The sequence below is a fragment of the Strigops habroptila genome, chromosome 2, assembly GCF_004027225.2.
Source record: "Strigops habroptila isolate Jane chromosome 2, bStrHab1.2.pri, whole genome shotgun sequence".
NCBI lineage: Eukaryota > Metazoa > Chordata > Aves > Psittaciformes > Psittacidae > Strigops > Strigops habroptila.
Window position 1 is genome coordinate 49217329 of NC_044278.2, and position 23048 is coordinate 49240376.

Genomic DNA, 23048 nt, shown 5'->3' on the forward strand with positions numbered 1-23048 from the left:
ATCAGCCCATGGCTTTAAGAGTACCTGTTTTGTAATAAGCAGTTTTGGTCCCTACAACTTCAAATGAGGTTTTGCAAAATCTCAGGCTGGAAAACCCTGAGCCCTCATTTTCTGCTTCCTGCTCAATGCTTTAAGCACATGTAAGATGTGGGACACAGCATCAGGAGGATTTCCACAAGTTCTCAGACATTTTTCCTAAGAAAAATTAAGCAAGTTCTCTGAGTCTTTGCTCAGGTATATGGTCCTGAGGGACAGGAGGCTCCTGTGATCTCCAGTACAGGGAAGAAATGAGATTTCAAGGTCTTCTCTTGTCTTTTTCAGTAGCTAATGTCAGTTTTTGCCTGCTGTGTGTGGTAGCTACAGTGAAACCTGTTCCTTAGCACTTAATTCTTATTATACTTTTTAAAGGGTATTTTAGCACCTAACTTGGGGTTGTAAATTGCACAGAAGCCTAAAGGTTACATATGGTAATTCTGCCTACCAAGGAGTATATACTGCTTTCTAGATCTGACCAAATGCTTTACAGGGCAGGCCTTTTGCTCAATTCTGTAATGGTGTTTACATATGCATTAGAAATGCCATTACAAAGTAAGAGATTTCCATGCTCTAAGGGCTTCTGTGCATTCCCTACACAGATTTTGCTATGCTGGGGTAAATGCTTATGCAACAAGGAATGATGATAAAGAAAGTGGAGAAGAAAAAAATCAGAACAGAAGAACAAAACTGCATTTCTTCTAGCTCCATCATCTTGGCTATATTTTCTTCCTGACAGCCACTTTGAAATGGCAAAAGAATTCCTTCTTCCAACTCTTCTCGTGACCTAAATGCATAATTGATGAAAATGTATTGGTTACATGAAAGCCTCACAGAAACCACCAGGAAAGCATTGCAGATTATTTTTTCCTCTTTTTGCCACTATGTTTTCACAGATGTGATATGTGGTTTAGGAAGCTGAAGCAGACAGTCATGCTTTAGCCTGGCCAAATAGTCCAAACAAAGAAAAAGGTTTCTTTCTCTCCTCTCACTTTCCCTCCCAAGTATCAGTATATCAAACTGGAAAAAAAAAAAAAAAAAAAATTAAAAAAAGATTTAAATTTAAAAAATACCTTTTAATTGGCATATCTAAGAAAATTCATGAGGAAAAACTACGCATTTAGAGCAAACAATTAAACAGCTGTGATTCCTGCATGAATCAGAAGCCAGTGGACAGCATGGACACCACGATGGCTTCTGTCAGTCTCTGTGCATGGCTTGTGGCACCGATCCTGCTGCAGGCTGCCTAGCGGGCTTCCCAGCCTGAGCCCACAGGAGCCATTAAATTAAATCACTGCTCATTATCCTGATGCTGATTAACAAATATTGCTGAACACAGACCCTGGAGCAGTGGATCGCAAAATACGCCGAGCAGCCAATGCAGCGGCAGCGGCAGATGACGGAATGTTTGCTCCAGCGTGTTGCAGGGGTTCCTGAAACTTCATCTGCTGGTCCAAGGGCAGCACAGAGCACCCGTGCCCCACTGCTGTTTAGTTCTCCTCATGCACACAAGGACCTGGGCCTCTTTCACGTGTCCTCTGGTGCTTGAATACCCTTCCATTTGATAAGATCTTCTCTTCGAAGCTTATAGAAAATTCTACATGCAATGGCAATTGTGGGACGCTTTTGTTGCTGCAGACACCTCTGCCCCAGTGCAGATGGAGCTGTGGTAGATGTAATGATAGATTTGGTTTTCCATTGATCTGAGAAAGGCAGACTGTGTGCATCTGTAAGAAAATAAGCTAACTGCAATTCCTGGTATGGTTGTGTAATGTGATGCAGTTAGTTAGTCACTAAATATTCCTTCCCTGACAAGCGTGAGCTTAGTGGGAAGAAAATGACCAGCCAGACCTTCTGAGGGCCAGGTGAAAATTCAGTCCCAGTAGAGAGGATCCTCAGCCAAGTATCACAGTTCTTCACTTTTTTCCTCTTTTTTCATGCATTCCTATTCCCAGAGCCCTACAGCGCCAGGACAATGGAGATGGCAGGAGGTAGTGGCAGTGGCAGTCTCCAGCTGTACTGGGGCAGAGGTGTCTGTCCTGCAGTTCTAACTGCTCTTTGCACGTCACTCTAGGTACAGAAGAGTACCTGGTGTTTCTGAGCGTGGGATTTGGTGTGCTGGTGGTCTGAGGGAAAGGAGTGGTGCAGATTGGGCTTTGCTGGAGGGTCTTTGTGCTGGGAACCACAGTAATGAACACATTAATGTATTGCTGAGGAGTATACAGCATGAAGGCACTACCCTGACAGGGGCAGGAGTGGAAAGGGGCAACTGATTGATTACTTCTTGTCCCTTGCCTTGTGTCAATAGTGAGTTGCAATTCTCTGTTTAAGAAAGAGTGACCTTCTTTAAGGAGCTGGAAGAAAGGGCTCGCTCTTTTGCAGAGCCATATTATGTGATCCACAGAAAACTAGGTCCTGTACTAGTCTGTAAGGGGCTGGCCACCTTTGTTCTACCTCTAATTTAATTACCACTTGAGTTAGTTACTTGAGTAAATAAATAATATGATGAAACAGGTGCTTAAATGTAGGACAGATTAAAAATCCTTAATTACTAACATAATCCAAATGATGATTGATCTCAAGCAGTGACTGCATAGAAGAATAAATATTCTGGTCAATGACAAATGGATGTTAGATGTTCTGTCCTTCGGCTTATTTTGTTGGGTTTTTCAGCCATTTGAGCATTTGAATATTCTGTGCTAGTGAAATACCTTAAGGTATCAGAAACTGTGAACTAACTGTTTAGCAGTCTGGAAACCAGGATTTGCAAAAGAGAGGAATTTTACAGAGGCAAACTCAGACTTTGTCTATTCTGTTCTTGTAACTGTACTTACATGAAGCCAAGTCCTGTGTCCAGGCTAGAGTGAGGCCTAAAAATGTGATGAACACACACACGCCCCCAGTATGGTAATTATGAGAGTATAAGTAGGAGCCTAAATTCCCTATAAAAATCAAGATACAGAGTCTGCATCCCAACACTCAGAATAGCCAGCTGAGACATTTCTAAAGAGAAGTCTACAAATGCTTGTAGGACAACGCTCCTGGCTTGCCTGGAAGCCAAACACAGCAGCACTTAGTAAAGAAGGAGCTGCACTGGGGTAAGTGAGCTGCACTTAAATCAGGAGGTCAGGTGCCCACTCAACACCTCGAAGACCTGTATTAGGGGGATTAGGGCATTTACATAATGCTGTAACTGGATCCCACCCCTACCAGATCCCGACAACCTCTAACCATGAGGCTTCTGTTAAAAAGGGAAGGACTGGTGATGGTCTCTCTTCTGCTTTGGTTTTTTTTTCTTGGAATTCAGTGCAGACCAGAGCCATTTTGGAGCCTTTCGTAGAGTTTGTGTGCTCCCTTTCATCCCTGAATCGCAACAAAGTTTATGTGTCTCTCTTCCTAGGCCTGGGGACTTCAAGAGTCTGGTTTCCCCCTTTAGTTCATGTAGAAATTTCGGTGCTAATGGTAATCTAATCTGAGAGGTGAGTAAAATTTCTCTCCAGGCAAAACGTAACTTTGGTAATGATCTAAATATACTTTATAAATCATAAGGCTTCATAATAGGGAAATACCTTTTCACGTTACCTGGTGGAAGTAGACAGCTACATTTCATCTCACTTTTTAATTATTTTGAATGGTCCTTTCCCATGGCACAATTTTTGCAGCCACTGACTTCTGCATTTACCAAAGCTAGCATTTGATGCACTTGCCCTGCAGCACTCAAATTGTGTGCAGCACAGTCACAGACCAGTTCTCAGTAGAAACTGTTCAAAGAGCTTACTTTCAGAGGGGGAAAAGGTTGCCTTTTAGAATATATTAGGAAAAAAAACCCCAATAACATTGGTTGTACTTGATAGAAACAGATACGATTTTAGATTTGCTTTAGGCATTACTCTCTCCTAGTGATGAAACTAGTTAGCGAACACCTCATAGGGGATAGTTCTCTGGAGAGTTAGATGCCTCCGTGGATGTAACTTTGAGGAAACAAAGCAACTCTCCCTAGCTGATACAGTCAACTGTCTAGTTTCCTAAGCAATCTGCACATTTTTTCCGTGCCCTTCACTGAATCTTTGTGGATTAAAAAGAGCTGGTTAATCTGTAGGGTATGTGCTCTATAATCACAGCTGGCCCACACAGACATTGCTCTGAATGCTGTGCAAGCCAGGAATGGACCGCAGGGGCTTTGCAAATCCCCACAAAGAACCCTGCGCTGATTGTTCAAGCTGCAACATCATTTTGCAAATGAAACACAGCTGAAGTGCCAAATACCGACTCTCCCCAATCTGGCTGTTATATATGGTAGTGTCTTCCTAACCACTTAACTGCTGTGACTGGGGAAAGCACTGTATCTGTAGGAACACTCGGATTGTTTTGACCCTGAGTATACGAGATAATTCTGGGGATAGCAAGGGTTGAAATCATTAACTGTGTTCAAACTGTGCTTATAATGTGTTCAAACTGAGCATATTAATTATGCTCAGAATGCAAGAAAGCTTAAAGGGGGGATGCAGACATGACCAAAATGCTGCAGCTACAGATCAGCAATTCCTGTTTCATTCTGCTTAAGAGCTCATAACTGGTTCAGAGTACATTTCTCAGTCATGTCCCTGTTCCTGGTTGCCTTCCCTGTGAAGTCACTAGTTACTAGTTGAGATGGTGAACATATATAGATTGATCCGTGCAAACGTAGCAGCTATTTTTCTGAAAAGTCCATCTTTTTAGTATTACATTAAGATAGCAAGTCAAAAAACAATCCAAAAACAGTGTAGCATACAAGTGCTAGTAACACTGTGTTTGCTGTGTCCTCCAACAGCCAGCAATACAAAATCCCATATGCCACAAGAGGAGCCCATCTACCGCCTTTCTTGTGTGGGATACAGTGTCTGTAAGACTGTTTGTTGGGCATCCAGGCCACCACGGTAGGGAGGAGCTGGAAGCAAGATCGTGTTTGGAGTAAGAGGAGCAGGATAGCACAGGGGAGTAATGTTACTTGTAGGAATTATATGGGGAGGAAGGCCTTCCTAAAGGAGCAAAAAGGTACATGGATGGCAGTTGGCTGTTTGGTTTAGACGAAATGAGTACCTAGGCCAGGATACATGGTGCACAGCTGAATTCTCTGAACATTTTTGTTTCCATTTCCCAGCTGTGCTATCACAAGCAATAACAGGCAGGTCTAAGGCTCAGTCTCTCGTAACCAAAAACAAACTGCAGGAACTATTACTACTTACTTAAGTTTCTGCATGCCTGATGCCTCCTGGCTTTTCGGTGGGTGCATTGGGCAATGTTAGGGCCACAGCAATCCATGGAAGAAGCTGGAGGCCTGAGGATTCCAGTACCAGCTTTGAAATGAGTAATTTAACTTAAATTAGGGTATTGCTGATATACCAATTCTATCAAACTTGTTCTCTGTAGCATGTATTGAAACCTGTAATGCTTCTTTAGGATAAACCATTGATTAATGTCTCATTTGCACAAAGCTATAGTGTCTTTCTACTTGCTTGGTTAGTACATTAATCAGGATTAAGCCCATATTCTTTGCTAGTATCTAAAAGTTAGCCTCTGACAGAGATTTAAGAGATGTTTTATCCAATTAAAGGGACATAATTGAACTTGCCATTTTCAGTTTTTGAGCTTAGCTCTGAAGTGCAACTGAAAAATATATTCAAAAACTGAAATCGTCAGGGTGTTGCAACATCTAGCTTTAAAGAAGTTTCATTATTATTTTAAACAGAACAACCCAATAGGAGAAATCTTTTTTTTTTTTTTCCTTTTTCTTTAATGAAGGATTTATGATGCTGAAGAAAAAAAAAGGAGGGGGGGCAAAAAACCCCCAACATTTCTCTCTGAAAATAAAACAGCCAACTCTCCAGGCTGATTCTTTGAAGTCCACTGCATAAATTTTACTAACTCCCTACTTAGTATTGGCTAACCTATAACTGAATTAGATATCCTAAAACATTCATCAAGTTTGAGTTATCCCTATAGCTGGGAAAAGGAAGCATCAAATTCATACAGAGACATTAAGTAAATACTTCTCCAATTAATAAGATGTTCAAGAAACATTTCCAGTCCTGTAAGTCAGTTTTATTTAAAAAATAGAGTCCAAACATTGTTTTTTCAATAAGGTGCAACATATATACTGTTTCCTACAATAAAAAACAAAGAAGCCAACTGAAAACAGAGCAAAACTGTATTCATAATTATAGTGTCATTCCAACACTGAATCAGTGGGTCTCCTGTAATTCTTAAACTCTTTTTTTTTTTTCCTGCTTCATCAAAGCATAAGAGTTAATAACTAGTATTACTGTGACAGCCAAAGGGTCTGGCTCTGGCTAATAAATATTGTCCATATTCTGTACTTTTACAATAAAGTTTCTGGTACAGATTGCTTCAAGTACACATTAGAAGCTGAACGTAACAGAACACAGTTCATTCAAAACAAAGGTACAATACTGAACTTGCACCATTCAAAGATTTTTATTCTCATTTAGCCTGACATCTTTGAAGTCCAACTGCTTGAACATGAGGATTGAACTGAAGTTTCATAAAGTGAGCACTATATACTGAAGTACTTATGTAACTCTAAGATTGATCAGGCTACGTGACTATCTTGAGCTCTACAAATTCAAATAAATGCTTAAGGCTGAGATCTATGCCTCTTGGAGTCTAGTCAGTAACTTCTGAGATATATTTGGGAATACAGATGGAAAACAGTGACTGATAATGGGCTTGTTATGTGGAAATACGTTGAATCATTACATCATAACTGTATTTTTTGAGAAAAGCATGTTATTAATTTGTATTAGGAGTGTTCCCTATTCAGATACTCATAATATAAGCAGTGAAGACTGAAGCATAGAGGAAGCTTTCTAATTAGCAAAATGTGCCCAGTTTCCAAGCCCTCCAAAGTCATTCTAGCATCACCTCAGCCTTGATAATGCTGAGCAGCTGAAGTTAGCTATGACTATGCCATTTCTGGAAAGCTAAATATCAGTCCCTGCTCTAAGGGGGCCTAATATATTTCGAACAGACACTGGAACAAGGAGCAGCAGTACACAGGTACACATCCAAAGCTTTCTTCCTTGATCCCTTAGATAGTTAAACCATCCCATCTAAAGAGCAACACGATTGATAGAAAAGAGCTGTACATCCATTTACCTGCCTTCTGCTTGGGTGGTAGTCCCAGGGTCAAACTGCACCCACAGTAAACACATAAATCTCAGTTCCTTCTGTTATTTCTTACAAACCACTATGCTGGGTTTATGGATCCTGTTCTTATGCCCTGAGGGCTCCTCATATACAATCTAATGAGACAAGGCAACAGGTTATCACAGGGCTGACGGTTTTAGTGGATTGTGTGTCTGGGTGTTAATGGGAATTAGCCACACAAGTTTATGCCTACCCATAGCCACAGGCTGAGCTTAAGCTGATAACACAAGTCAATGCCCAAGTGAGTTTGTATTCAGGGCCCGTTTAACCTCCGTTAAGTGACTCCAGGTCTTTTTCTCTGGAAATGACAATGTTTTTCAGTGTTGATATAGCATCCTAGTTCCTGTTAGCAAACATTGCCCTCAGTACTGTGAATGCTCTTCAGAAGTAGCTCTGCTATGGACTACGTTATAATGCCACATGGGCTGAATTTTTCTTCGCTAACAAAGAAGGCTTTAGACCTCTCCTTTCTCCTGATATATATGAAGCCTTGAGTTTGACTTCAAATAGCAGATGAATTCACTTCCCAACTTACTTCTCTTGGCTTATGAGCAAAAGAGGTATTAGAAGTGTTCAAGTGGGGAGAGTACGCCCTCTTGTTTCCTATGTAAACATAAAGGAAGATGGAGAAGTGTTCATCAAACATGTATGTCTTGACATCAAAAGCTAGAAAAGCAAACAGTAGAACACAGTTTCCGTTTTAATTTCAGAACAAGATTGCTCTCAAAGACTGCTATTTATAGCAATCTAAAGATTGCTATTTATCTCAGCCCAAATCCCTTAGATTATAGTGGTTTTGGGTAGAAACTGACATTTGCACTAAGCCCTGCTTGGGTTTAGATGCGGAAATGAACTGATTTTATTTTATGATGGCATCTCTGTTCAAATGAGGAAATCCAATGTCTATGAGCTTGGTCGTTGACTTGGTTGGCTTCTTTACGAGTTTGGCTGATGACAGCTTCACAGAAAAATATAAGAAACAACAATATTTTGTTGTATTTCCTATTTTCAGAAGGAAAGGGTTGTTTAGCTCTATAGCTTACATAGTTTTAACAATATCCCTTTAATAATACATTGTACTGCAGATGTTCGGTTAACAAAAAGTATACACTGAAATATTTATGGGCTTTGGCCAGAGCTATATATATTTATGTCAGTCTGTTGCAAACACTATTGTTAAATGGAGTACTTACCAGATTAAAATTATCCCTTTACTTCTGTTTCTTTTACTTAAACAATTTGGGCTGTACTTTGTGTGAATGCAGTGGGACATGCCAGAAGGAAGCAGGGTTACTGGAGATAAGAGGCGGAATTTGTGACATGTATCTTCAGGCATCTAACTTAGTGTACACCTGGCTAGTTGTCTCAGTTCAGGCACACAATTATCATGTACATTGCCTACAAGGTAAATCAACAGTCTGGCTTTTGTCTGGAGTAAGAAACAGGCTCTTCTGGCATGAGAGGTCTTCACTCAACTCTTTCCATGAAGAATATCTGGATGCAATGGATGTGAGCTACCAGTATCTGTATGGATTTGAATAAAAATAACAGAAGTCTTAGATGCCTAAATGAAGGGACCAGACTCTCAGAGGGTCTGAAGGTGATTCAAGGCACCTAAGTTAAGATGCAAACTCTCTTCAAGCTTTAAGCTTATAGTTATAAAGCAAACACTGGGCAGTGTGGATTATGTGTTACTGAGAGTATTGGTATTCTGTTACTGATAGCAGTATTAACCAAAGTGCTAGTGTATTAACACAGACAATGCTGGTTCTGTGCATCTCACACAGAACCAGAACAAGAGTTTAGGAAAATTTCTCATTTTTACCTGAGTGACTTGGAGGTCCCTACCGGGGGCTGTTAAATCTTGTTCTTGATGCAAACAGATAAGTAGTTAAAGCTTTGCTATTGCCATTTGCATTTTCAGGCCCTTTGATCTTACCCAGCCTTAGTGTTGTGGGGAGGGCTTCCATAGTCCTGTGACTGGCAGATGCATAAAAAGTAGATCTGCTACAGAATAAATGTCTATGACTCTTAAATTAACTTCAGCAATCTCTTGATGGGTGCAGACAAATGCCAAGAAATAGTGGTGACAAAAAGAGAATAAATGGAGAATGAGGAATCAATGCAGAACTTCATTAGTTTGTGAGAAATGATAATGTACACAAGGGGAGACAGGTAGGAGATCTCATGTCTTGTCATTAACATTGATGAGAGATGGACACCAGTCTCCCTTTAGTGCCTTTGAAAGTTCCTCCATGGGTGTCGATGGTTTTTCCTGTTGCCACAGCAAACCACATAATACTAAATATTACAGTACCTGTATGCAAAATTGCATAGAGAAATAATAAATCCTTACAAATAAGTCACATTTCAACATAAATAAAGGGAAGTTGATTGACAGAAATGCTAAACTGTATAAAATTCAACAGACTAAAGCAGGGAGCAGGGGACACTACATTTTAAAGTGAATTGAAGTGTGCTCTTGCTCCTTTACCTCCAGTCTTAATTCACTTCTACAAAAATAAATGAAGATGACAAAATTTTTCATTTTAAAATATGACCATTTTTCCCTCATGAAAATGGTATAATTCAGTAGCATATAAATAGCCATGACTTCAGTAACAAAAACAACTGAGATTACTCATACACACTCTTTAGTTTGGAACACAGATCTTTATATCTCTTAATAGCTTATACATAGACAATGTCTTGCAAGTCTTCACACCTGCCTCAAGAGTTACTGTGAACACTGATGCATCCCACTGGTGCTCCTGGCTCTTTGTCTCTAAGCACCGCATCACTTACACCCACCAACGCTCCAATTGAGCTGTTGGGAATCTCATTAAGGAAACACAGCTTGATGTCTGCAGCTGTTCAGAGTTTCTAAACCGCCTTCCTCATTAAATAAGTGCCATCCTGCATCCACTCCCTCTGTCAGAGGCATATTGGACCATTCTTCATACACATTACATTTTCTTTTCAAACAATATAAAACACCAAATATAGCCTTTGTGTTAATCTAGAAGGGATTCCTTTGGGGTTACTTTCTTCTTCCTTTATCAGTCTAGTTAAACATGATAGATTCAGGGTCCTGGTTTGCCATTTGAGCCATATGTCTTAATACATCCTTTTTAGTTATGATACCCAGCAGCCTCCTAGAGGAGAAAAGGAAAGGAAAGGTCAACAATCATATCATATATCATCCTTTTTTTTTTTTTCATGTTCAACTGCAGGGACATTTTCTAAGTGCTTCCATATAGCACTGTCCATCTCATCCATTCCCCAGTGATTATCTTTTATGAAAAGCATTCTCACCTCATATATTTTTACACCAGTCATGATCATTACGTGAAATACTTCGGGTTGTTACCTTTTTCTTAGTGGGAACATGACTGAGTGAGGAGCTACAACTACTGACACTTTGTACAACAAAATAATGAGTTTCCTTAGGCACAGGCTGCAGAGGACTAACAGCACAAAACCAAGGCATCAGTGCCCTGAGCTAGGGCGTGGGGTTTAGTAACACATGAGCTAAGCTAAAGCACAGACTTACATTCCTAAACTCTCTCTGTCCAACAGCATAATTCCTTCAGAGTGATAATTTCTCATGTATGTGAACCTAAATGAATTTTATATATATACACATATCTGTCAAGAAAGATAGGGCCTGTGGGATGTCTAGCCCCAAGAGTCAAAAATTTCCTAAGGCTCAGCATTCAAGAGCTTTCATTTCCAGCCCTGGAAGGCCACAAGGCACTGAATTTTGAAGCTATGTAACATTTATAGTTTTTCCACCTTTCATTTAATGGAAGTGCTAGAACTCAAGATCAAAAATTCCAAATCCAGGCACCTGAAATCAGCACCAACCTGTGCCCCAATAATGGCATCTATCTTCTTTATACTGAGGACACTGCATCAACAGTAACAGCTGATATGCAGTATTCTTGAGTAAAAAAAAAAAAAAAAGGCTTTTTGCAGGAGACTGGATTTTAGTGTTCTGCATTTAAAAATTATGGCTCTGTTTTTGCTATCCTGTTGTAAAGTTTCTTCTTACTACTAGATCCTGGGTAATCCTAGCAATGATCCCAAAATAGCTCAAATCCTGTTGGAATTATAGGGTGTTACTTCTGGTGCTCATAGTGCAACTTTTTACTCTCCTAATTTCATGTTTGCCCTCACTTCCCCAGCTGGTTTTCGTGGACTTTTGGTTTATATGCCTTTCCGGTTTCCATTAACGAAAGCTGAACAGATTAATTTTCTTTCACTGACATCTGTATCACAGTCTTCACAGGCATCTAATCTAGAAATGAATGTTTAGAAACAGGCATATTCTTTGCAAACGATACTACTTCCCAGATCTGCCTCTGTTGAAAACTGAACGATAGTGGAAGCCAGAACAGTTTATTTTGTATTTATCTTTACCTTATCTAAATGACAAGACACTAAGGATTTCAGAGAAATAATCATAATGAAACATAAGACCCAGCAAGCGCCATTTTGCTTCTGAGTCTGATTTCTTTTGCTGCCCCGGAGAGACACCGGGTGGGCTTCCCTTATTCTTCTAGTCACAAAACAGACAAAATCAAAATAGTCACTTAACTCTCTCAAAAGTGCCGATTAATTAGCTACTGTCTATACTTGGCTTTAAACAGGAAAAACAGTGGATTTAGAATCATAGAATCAACTAGGTTGGAAAAGACCTTTAAGATCATCAAGTCCAACCTTTACCCCAGTATTGCCAAGTTCACCACTAAACCATGTCACGAAGGGCCTCATCTGCGCGTTTTTTGAACACTTCCAGGAACAGTGATTCCACCACTTCCCTGGGCAGCCTGTTCCAATACCTGATGACCTTTCGGTGAAGAAATTTTTCCTAATGTCCAATCTAAACCTCCCCTGGCACAGCTTGAGGCTGTTTCCTCTTGTCCTACCACTTGTAACTTGGGAGAAGAGATCAGCCCACTCCTCGCTCCATCCTTCTTTCAGGTAGTTGTAGAGAGCAATAAGGTCCCCCCGAGCCTTCTCTTCTCCAGACTAAAAAACCTCAATTGCCTCAGCTGTTTCTCATAAGACTTGTGCTGAAGAAAATCTCAGATTCTCTAAGCATGTTTGACTCAGCATCTACTCACCCACTGCGAGTGACAAGACACTGCCGGAGCCCGAGTTTCCGGAAAATGTCTACCACAGTCTCCATTGGTGTGTGGTCAGTGACAGTGAAAGGGCTCAGGTTGAGAATACGCCGCAGTTTCAGTGGATGAGGACTGTTGGGTGGCAGTTCAGGGGGTTCTTCAGTGAAGTACACAATGGAGTTGCTCACCACCCCATCCTGACGCTGTCTTGCATTCTCTGTCCAACAGAAAGTTCAAGGTAGAGAGTGAGTTAGGTTTGATAAAACAAAAAAATACCCTCCTTTGGAAAGCAAAGGTGATAGATGCTTTTTGTCTTTAATGTATCGAGACCCCAGAAGTTCAGGTTACTCAGCAAATTTGAATTTCCTTGAGACATTGTTCCGTTAAAGCAATTGTTAGTGATATTTTTACAAGCACATACTTTTGCTTGGTTAGGATAATATTTTTCTGAATAAATATGCAGCTCATTGCATTCACAAACATCACTAATTTAGTTTCTGTCAAACTCAGATGATTATATGTCATTTCCTCCATTGTGAGAATCACAACGGAAGCTTCTATTATATGCCTGAAGGAATGAAGTCAACAGCTGTGTATGGTCCCAGCTGGCTTGGAGCAGTATGTTTGCTCCCACGCATTCTCAGTGGAGTTGGGAAAATCTGGGCATGGTGAATGGATTTATGAACACAAAGCTAGGGAAAGACCAATTCAAGTCCCAGAGATGCAGGTTGGTGTGAATGTTGTTTTAGACCAGCAAATCTCTCTGGCATGCGGGGGGAATTTTATGGGTTTGCACTTAATTCCTGACATAGAGTTTGCATATCTAGATTTTAATAGGGCAGAAAAAAATAGCATCTTACTTGAAGGAAAATAGTAAAGGGAGGAACAATATATAGCAGTAAATAAGTCATACATTTTTTCCTCAGTGGTACACATTTGACCACTTTCAAAAGTTCGAAAGCTATCATTCATACTCTGATCAAGCTATGAAGTGAAATTCACACTACATCTGGATTTTACATGAACAATATAAGCCTATTACTTTAAAGTATGGTCAAAGAAGAATTCTTAGCATTGAAGGAGTTTATTTTAGTGTTTACCTGATCTCTACTCAACACTATAGGACACGAAAAATATATGAGATGGGTTTCCAAATGATAGACAACTTCTCTGTCCCCAGAATAAGCATATCTGGGGAATAAGCAAGTGTTTGGCTCTGAAGGTTTAACTCTGCCTTCTTCTTCCCTTTTTTTTTTTTTTCTTTTGTATAAATTCTTGGAAATGGTTAGAAGAATTATCTTTGATTAATATAGGTTGCTCCTGTTCTTGAGAGGTACAGCAAATCAGACATACTCAAACCCTGTGTATATATTCTCGGAGCTCATTGCCATCTATCAAAGTGCAGAAACCTGCTCCTGTGACTTGTAATGTGTAGACAGTAATGGTTTCCAACATGTTCCAGCTGCATTTTTTTCCCTTTAATGATCATTGTCCTGTAATATTTCTGGAACTGGAGCAGGTCTGGCTCAAACCTAATATCAGTACAGTAAATGATTTTCAACCTTCTCACCCCAGATATTACAAGGCCTCTTGCAATTTATAGGAATGATGCTAACTTTGTCTCATCTTGTTTTGATTCATACATCTAATTTCAAGTGTGAATATGCCTGCATAGCTCTTTGATATATGATCTGTGCTAAGAGGTAACATTAATCAAACTGAAGGTAACTCCCACTCTTTGATACAAAACCTTGACAGGCAGGTATTTCCTTTCCAAAGCTGCACCCAAAGCAATCGGCCCAAGCATTTCAGTTACCACATTGCTGTTCCCAAGGCAGCAATGACCCTGGACAACAGTGATTAGCCAAAGCCATGACTTCACTCTTCAAAGTCAAACATCTCTCTGGAGAAATTTGAATGATGTAGTACTATTGAGCAAATTCTGTGGCATCAGAAAAATGGCGGACTTACTTTGTATGCAGTGTCATAGGATGGGAGAGTTAGAGTAAAGGTAAAAGGGAAGAACAGATCATTTTTGCAGTCAGCAGGCAAGAAAAACAGACATAGCTTAACAGAAAAAGATAATGGATGATGATGTCTGTTTTTACAAAGTAATCTACGCAGAAGGCTTTTGTCATAGCTAGACAGTGAATTAGTTCTCTCAAATGCAAAATGGCCTCTCATATGCAGGAGTTCACAGTTCACAGCCTATATTAACTACATTGCTCTCTCAACTCCACATTGGGAAATGTACATTATACAGGCCACCTGGCTTGTGTCCAAGACTCTGCCTTTTGTACAATGTCTCTGAAGCTGGCCAAATTTAAGAGTTGCTTTACAGGGCCAAATACGCACCTCCGCAAAACTGTAAAGTAGGTGCCATCTAAAATGTAGATACCTATTCTCAGAGGGTGACTCTGCCCACCTGACCTGCATACCTGCTCAATAAGGACCGGTGGAAGGACACAGTCCTCCTGAAGGTGCTTCTGAGCAATTGGAAGTGGCATTGCCATTCACTTTACAGGGACCAGATGCATTTCTAGAGCATGCTCAGCTCTCCACCCAGTAAGAAAGAAATTACATAGGGGTAAATCATGAGGCAGAGCGGTATTTGATGTGGGACTCTATAGCTGTTGCCTTCATCCAAGAAGTCAGTTGTGTGAAGGAAGCAGAGTACTTCCGCAGAATATTCCCTGGGCCACCACACTGCCGATGCACAATGTACTGGGCCAGAGAAAGAAGCTGAGGCTTCTTGGTTGAAAGCACGTCTCCATGTAGTGCTATGTGTTGTCATACTAGTTCGAACTGAGGAGGCATTTTGCAGGGCATAATGCACTGAAAGAAGAGATACTGGTGTGGGCTTTTCAGACAATCTCATTCCCTGGCTACAGTGCTGCACAAGTGGGTCTTCTACTGTTCACAGACATCCCTCCAATATCTCTGGATGCTGTCAGGCTGACCAGGAGATAAGAACCTGAACAGGAGAATAAAAGATGCTTCACCACATGTGATGTTTACCTCTCAGTAAGTAATTTTATAGTTTATGAAGAGCTAGTGTATGGCTCCATGAACATAACTATGAAGCAAGTTGAGGGGAAGCTTTGCAACACAATAGCTACTCTGTGGTAATGAGCAGTGACGACTTCTGCAACAAATGCAAAGCAACTTTGGCCTTCAGTGAGAGAGGATTAGCAATCAGAAAGCTGCTAACATGGTACAAAACCAGTGTTTTGCCCTGCCCTGTACTGAAGCCATGTACTATGTCTTTTGGAAAAGTGAAACCAAATCCAGATTTTAAATCACAAAGACACAAACCATACTGGAAAGATTAACTGTTTATCACAGAGTCAGCACAGTATGACATCAGGAGCTGTCATAATCAACCAAAGAGAAAAAGGGTCACCAAAGGCCCCTGGCAGCTGGGGATTTTAGGAAAACTAATGTATGCAGAGAAGGTTTTGATTTTTAAATCTCAGTTCTGCCTTAGATCTTATGATTGTTCTTCATTAGAGCTGATCAGGAAACTACCTTTTCCTCTGGAAAATGTGGATGTCAAAGAAACAGTTTTCAAACACGAAAGCATTTTGATCTAAAATATTTGCTGAGTTTATTTTAAACTGATTTCTTTGTTATCAGTACATAGCTGGACATTTTCACACATCTCCTAGCAAGCCCATTCAGCCATGTTGCCATTTATGACCTGAATCAAAAGATTCAGTTGCTCAAACTTCTCTGACTTGTTTCAGACGGCACCTGATCTTTCTGCTTTTAAAGTGAGGGGCTCTGCATCTTCAGTCCATGCATTTTTCCCACCAACATACAGTACACTGATACTCTACTCACTTATTGCAAGAATCAGCTCTCGTCTCTGTGCAAATCCAATAAGTCTCTCTGAGTCTTTCGAAACCACTACTGGAAAGCCATTGTAGTCAGTCTCCTTGATTAGTGTCTCAACATCCTCTACTGTCATGCTGTCCTGTGTCAGAACAGAGAGAGGAGCTTCACCACGCCTTGGTCTCATGACATCAGTTGCCAGGGTTCGGTGGGTGAATTCATCCTTCACATCCAGAAATGGGTAGCCATTCAGATGAATGTGAGCTTCATAGATCCCTTCTTTCCCAAAGGCATCCGCCACCCACTTGCTTGTGACAGCTGCAGCCATAAGAGGTACGATGTACTCCAGGCCTCCAGTTAACTCAAACATAATCACCACCAGAGAGACTGTCATTCGAGTAACACCACCTGCCAACAAGGAAAGCAGTCAAGTTTCCCTCAGTGCTCTTGAAGTATACATACTAAGCAACTCATTTACATTTTTGAGTCTTACACTCACAAAGGCATGAGATTATTCATGCTGAGTACTTTGCCCTTACACTTAGTGAAGTATTTTTGGGCTTATCTCACTGAAGAAAGAGATTTTTAATCTACTGCAATTTTCATCAAAAAGATTGAGTGAACTTGCTCAAGCCAAAGATGATAACACTGAAAAGCAAATGATGAATGCTAAAAGACTGAGCTATCTAACTAGAAAGTGTGCTAAAAAAATCAGCTATATTGGATACTTGAGAAACTAAAACTGAATCCTGCCATTAGCCCTCTGAAATAACTCCAAGAATCAGCTGAGGACCATGAATGGGTCAGGTAGGAGCCTTGGGAGCTGGCCTTCATGTTGGTTAACCTATCACATTCATACTGGAAACAAAGCTAATCATTATCTTTGGGCATGACAGGGTTACAAAATCCTATGTAAGGATAGTTTAGGGCCACTGCAAGAGCTATGTTACAGCTTAAACCCTAGTTTTTGATACCAGTGTAACATACAGTTTGAACTGCATACAACTTGGTTTGAGGCCACCTAGGCATGCAGCTGTAGACAGACTTGTAGATGTATTTTTCAACCTAGTCTTTATGTATTAAGTTCATAAGCAAGCTCTTTACTCCTTCAGTTTACATTAAAGGATAAAAATAATCACAGAACTGCAGACAAGTATGTATATATCACTGAATTATTAGGTAACATTTCTTTGCCTCTGTTCAAAAGGTAAATGTAATAAATCTACTATTTTTAGGCCTCAAAATACAGCACCATTTTAGATGAGAGAAATCAGAAACAGGTCATTAAAAGATGCTTTTAATCTAGCAGCATACAGGAAAATTAAATTGTTGATTATTTAACGTGATGATCCGGATACGACTTTTGTCTGCGGAACGCCTTAAACTTCTGACTCTGAAAAGCTGAGAGCAGATACTAGAGAAAGGAGCATTTAACACTTACTCTGTATCTCTTACTTTAAGCGAGACGGGTCTTGAGCTTAAGAATGAGCAGTGATCATTCTGCTGCATGTCTCACCATACTATTAAAGTCACTGCACCTCGATTTGGAACTTTCAAAAGAGAAAGTGATTGCTAACTAGAAGATCAAATGTAATATCAGACCAAAATTTTTGTGCATCATTTGTTTTATGAACATTCAGGTCATTTATGGACAAGAGGAAGTGTTTTACTGGTTTTGACAGTAAGATTCATCCTAGCTATTTAATGTGCCTACACTGCTGTAGGTGTTCACATGGAAAGGGGTGATCCAGGTTGCCTTTATAATCTCTGGAGGAAAACAGGCATTTTTGAGGCCAAATTCATCTGCTGATTTTTTAGATGGTTTTAGATGTCTGTTGCCAGATAAGACTGATCTTTCCAGTATCTTATTTTTTTGTTTTGTCTGTAAAGGGTACCAACACATCTAGCTCAGATGCTGATGTCTACATTACAGACTTTAAATTTAGACAAGCAAATTCCACCTTTCCTTCCTTCCTCTATAACTGACCGCACAAGTGATCCTGCTTTTCCCATATGAGACTCCAAGACTGAAATTTTTCTAGCTTTTCCCTGAACATATCTTTCATTTCAAATCTACCCAATAACATTAATCACGTCTTATGCTTCCCCACTATTATTTCATCATCTAATGATGGTAAGAACAGCAACAACAGAGGAGGTAGAAGTACAGAAGGAGAAACGTATGATCAGGCAAAAACACGTTCAGATGATACGTTTGTAACATTCCTGTTGCATCTATGACTAGAAATTTGATATGTCAGGTATTATTCAATGATCTTGCTTTCATAGTTAACAGATTATTCCTGTTAAATTCAATAAATCCTATTGATTGGATGTAATCAGATATTGGCCTATGGTCAAAACTAAACCAGGATACAGCCCAGTTGGCCATATGTGACACACAGCCAAAATAAGACCCATAATTTTTACCTCTGTGTAGCTTATAATTTGGCCAGAACTGGGAAGTTTGTTCCTTGCACTGAGAGACAGCACAGCCTAAACAGGGAAGTAGCTTTAGTCCAGATACAGTGGATTTCATTACATCAAAAGGGGAAGAACACAAAAAAACCAAACCAAACCAAACAAAAAAGCAAAAACACTCCTTCTTGAAAACCTGTAGCCTAACTTCAATTTTTTTCTTTCTTTCTATGTGGTTTTTGGCAGGTTACAAGGAGTAGGCATTGGTGACTACAAGCCTCTCTGTTGTTAACTACCTGGCGGTCACTGGAGAGGCCATTAGAGGAAGTTGCCCATGCTTTAGCCAATCACATCTTGATTTCAACCCCTATTATGTGCAGAAATGCCAACTTAGCACCTAACGCAGACACAAAGCCCTCATAAACAATTTGTAGGTCCCCAAACATCAGTGCTATTCATGCACAAACCAATGATCAGCAGGTACTGTACCCAAGCAAGCTGCTGCTCCCACCATAGCATAAAGTCCTGGTGTGACGCAGTCTGCCCCAGGTCTGCACCAGTTCCTGAAGATGATCCAGTCATGATGGTGATATGCCAGCTGCTCTACTCCAATCCCAACCATCCTGCCAGCCATGGCTCCAACAGCCATGCTGGGAATGAAAAGGCCTGAAGGGATCTTGAACAAAATACAGACACATAAGCACCTTGATAAAAATGACTAATAATTAACTTCTTGATCAAATAATGAATTACTAGTGGTAAGAAAACCCCGTTTCCTCATTAAACATTAGCCTTATAGCAGCCTACAGTGATGTTCTCTGTGGTCCGAGACAGGTTTCTGCAGTGACTAAGTTTGTGTGGCTACATATGTATTAACAGCTTTATAAAATGCTAATGCTTTTTTTTTTTTTATGTAATTTTGAATCCTACCTGCTGCATCACACTGAATTTGATAGCTAAATGGTGTTTCTGAATAATAGTCTGCTTTTAAAGTCAAGATGCTCTTGGTTTTGCCTTTATTGCTTTCTCAGCAGGAAGTTGGGAGCTGCTGATGGTTCTGTCATAGGCTTGAGAATTAGCTTAACTGAAAATAACATCTTGATTTCACCCCCTCTACCACATGAAGTACTTTATAGTTTTATTACTACTCTTTCAGGCTAAATCAGACCAGATTTTAAATTAAATGTCAAATACAGAATAAAAATTCAGAGAAAGGATGCTGACTGCCCACAGACAGCTATTTCTTCATCTCAGCTTTTTATATATTTTCCAGGAAGCTCTATGAATCATTACCTTGCTGTGGCGAGGGCTTGCATGGAGTTTTTATTGTTTTTAGAGTTGAAAGGTGGTTATATCTTTTTAATTCTGAAAATACACCTTGAGGTTCCTGGAGAATTGAACTAATAACCTCAGCAAGGCCCAGAGGCCTTAGGGCTGATAACAGCAAGTGCTATCTCCCCCAACGTATAGTGTTAATTTTGCTGATACAGTTGGATTGAGTCTTCTAGATTTGGTAGGTAAAGATATTTAGTCTGTTCTTTTGCAGAATAATTGAAACTGTCAATGGCTTCTAATAAATTTTAAATATGTAGAGTAAATAAAGAACCACATATCAAATAAAGAACCAAACTCAGAAGTTTTTAAACAAATGAACAAGCAAAACAACTGACTGTCAGCCATAAATCAGTTTCTGCACTGAAGGGCATCTCATTCCAAGACCTCCTCCAGAAATATTACACCTGCAATATCCAAGTGCTCTTAAACTCCCACTTGTTCTCCCTGCTCAGGAAATCAGCAGGACTTAGTCACTGGTCCTGAGTGACCTTCTACCATCCAGTAGTTCTTGTCCTCAGATGGAACAAAACACAAAACAAAAGCAGAACTCCAACAACTTGCCACTATATTTCAAGTAAAACACCTTCTAAAAGATGGATGTTCAAGCACAATGTTTAAAAGAAAGATGAGATGCTTTAGCTTTGAGTGTGATATAAAAGATAGTGTACAACTTAGAAAAACTTCCCATTGTCTGCTGCAGTCAGATCAAGAACTAAATGCTCAGGTAATGGAAACCGTACAGAGACAGATATGTGTTTTATACAGGCTCTAGCAATCAGACGTATAAAACTCACCACTAACAGTTTTGTATATATCGAAAGCTTGGATAAATTGTTCTTGGATCTTTCATCACCCATTTATGGGGAGGAGGAGGAGAAGGAAAAGGTTGCAAACCCAGAATAATCAAATCACGCATCCATCAGTCCTCCCACTCATTCCCTCCTTTTTCCAAGCTACAGTGTTTAAAAAGATTAAAAAATAGAACTTTTCAGCTACTTCTGTATTTTCTGAGATTTTAAATGTGTAAATCAGTGAATTTAAAGCTTTCACTCCCCTGACCATAGCTACCTTAAGGCACATTAACACATTAATTCAACAAGACAAACAGCAATGTAAATAGTCCATACCCCCAAGAGAACTGAAAGACTACTGCAGTGGGAATCATCTTGAATTTGCTTATTGGCAACAACGGATTTAAATTCCCACCCAGGTTCTTTTTTTTTTCACTTAATAAAACTGCAGATGACTAGAAAGTGAAAAAGCATGGCTCATCCCTCTGCTGGGACATGGGCCCACAGAGCAAGGTACTGGCAGGCAGACGAACCAGCAGGCATCTCATTGACACCTGCATGGCTATGTGTAGGTCAGAGGCACACAAGCCCTGCCAGACAGACCACAACTGCTGAAGGCAACAAATCTGTGCCTTGTGCTCATGACAGCTTCTGCGCCTGTCCCCAGTTTACCTTCATGCCGAAAGTGAATATTGTGATGACGATTTTAAACACCAAAGCCAAGGCAAGCTGCCACATGGCAGTGTAAACTCCAGGGCCAGCAGGTCTGTCGGGAATGTCATCCACTGGCCGGGTCATGTTTGGGTCATTGATGTAGTCGCAGAGCTGAGAGGACTCCAGTGCACCGCAGTCATTGAAGAGCTCCGAGATCAGCTCGCTGGTGCTCCTCCGGGTGTAGGGGTTGGGATAGGCGATGATGGCGGTGATAGCTGTTATCACTATGACTTCCAGGACTGGGTATTTCCCAAGTCTGGTGGTCTTTCGCCTCCTGCACCAGGCAATGTTGCATCGGATAAAGAGGGTCCCCCAGAGGCCGCCAAAGACACCGAGCAAGATGAAGGGGAAGAGCTCAGCCATATACCAAGGGGTGTGGTACTCCACGTAGAACAAGACCAGCCGGCTGTTTCCAAAAGGATTGATGGATCTCAGTGTGAAGGCAGCCACAAGAGCAGCAAAAAACGATCTCCAAAGAGTTTTCAGAGGAAAGTAGTAACTGACCTAAAACCAAGCAGAGACCGTAAACACTTCATGAGTGTGACAGAGGATGTTTGCTTTAATTACCATCACCATGTGTTTCATCTGTGACTCTACATCTGACTTTACTGGGAGCACTAATCCTTACCACAGCCAGAACGTTTTCACAGAGGTATGAGAAAAGGCATTTTCAAATAGGGAGCAGCAACCAGTTAAAAACCGGTAAGTCCAAATCCAAAGTTGCTAGCTAGAGATGATAAGAAGGATGCTCGACAGCTCAGCCCATGTGGCAGCTGAAGAAACCTCAGCACAGGGATACATTTCCAAATTGATTCATTTCGTTTGTTTCCAGAAAGCCAGTGCTGCTGCTCTACTCACGTTAGGCTAAAATACCTGGTTATTTCTTATTACTACAAATCAAAGATTTTTGCTTCAGAAGAAAAATAAGCATGTAAGTACTTGAAAAATAAAGAGGAATCTTAGAAAAAGGTATCAAATGAAAATATATTTATTGAAGCAATCAAACTGCAAGGTCTCACCTCTTCCAGACTAAAAAGCACACCTCCAATTGGAGCACCAAAGGCAACAGAAACTCCTGCGGCAGCTGCAGCTGAAAGCACCTACAAGGCAAATATTTACATACAAAGCATGAGTCCTTTGAAACACCAAGTATCTGGAGAGGGAAACTAGAGATGATGGGAGCCAACCTCACCTCTCTTCTCTTTCCTTCATTCTTGCTGTACTTTGAGAAAAGGCTGCTGAAGAAGTTTCCACAACAACAGGCCACATGGACTAACGGCCCCTCTTTGCCAAGGCTGAGGCCTGAAGATACCACCAGAACCAAGGTGACTGTTTTGATTAAAAGTGTCCACTTTCCCAGGTAGCCCCTAATAATGAACCCACTCAAGATGGTTTTTATCTGGAAAGCAGGAAGAACATGTTGAAAGCTTAACAAACCTTTTCTACTCTGAACTTGCAAATGGAGTTAAAATTCCAGTGGAGTTTAAATAAAGAAATTGCAGACTGCTTGAAAAGAGACAGTGAGGGAGAGAAAGTAACCGTAGGTAGGGCAACTTTCCCACAGCGATATCTGAGCAGGGGTTAAGCA

General features: G+C 40.4%; 1 protein-coding gene across 4 annotated transcripts in view; it reads right to left on the reverse strand.

The window, feature by feature from the left end:
• Nucleotides 1-6092: 6092 nt before the first annotated feature.
• CLCN4 (chloride voltage-gated channel 4) overlaps nt 6093-23048 on the reverse strand; it is a 41811-nt gene continuing 24855 nt past the window's right edge. For all 4 annotated transcript variants that reach the window (XM_030476143.1, XM_030476141.1, XM_030476144.1 and 1 more), the window contains 7 exons: nt 22653-22859; nt 22480-22560; nt 21419-21964; nt 19110-19296; nt 16212-16610; nt 12369-12585; nt 6093-10394 (listed from right to left, as the gene is read on the reverse strand). In XM_030476143.1, the coding sequence (XP_030332003.1) occupies nt 10304-10394; nt 12369-12585; nt 16212-16610; nt 19110-19296; nt 21419-21964; nt 22480-22560; nt 22653-22859 (1728 nt within the window). In that variant the 3' untranslated portion in view covers nt 6093-10303. The remainder of the gene's footprint in view (nt 10395-12368; nt 12586-16211; nt 16611-19109; nt 19297-21418; nt 21965-22479; nt 22561-22652; nt 22860-23048) is intronic.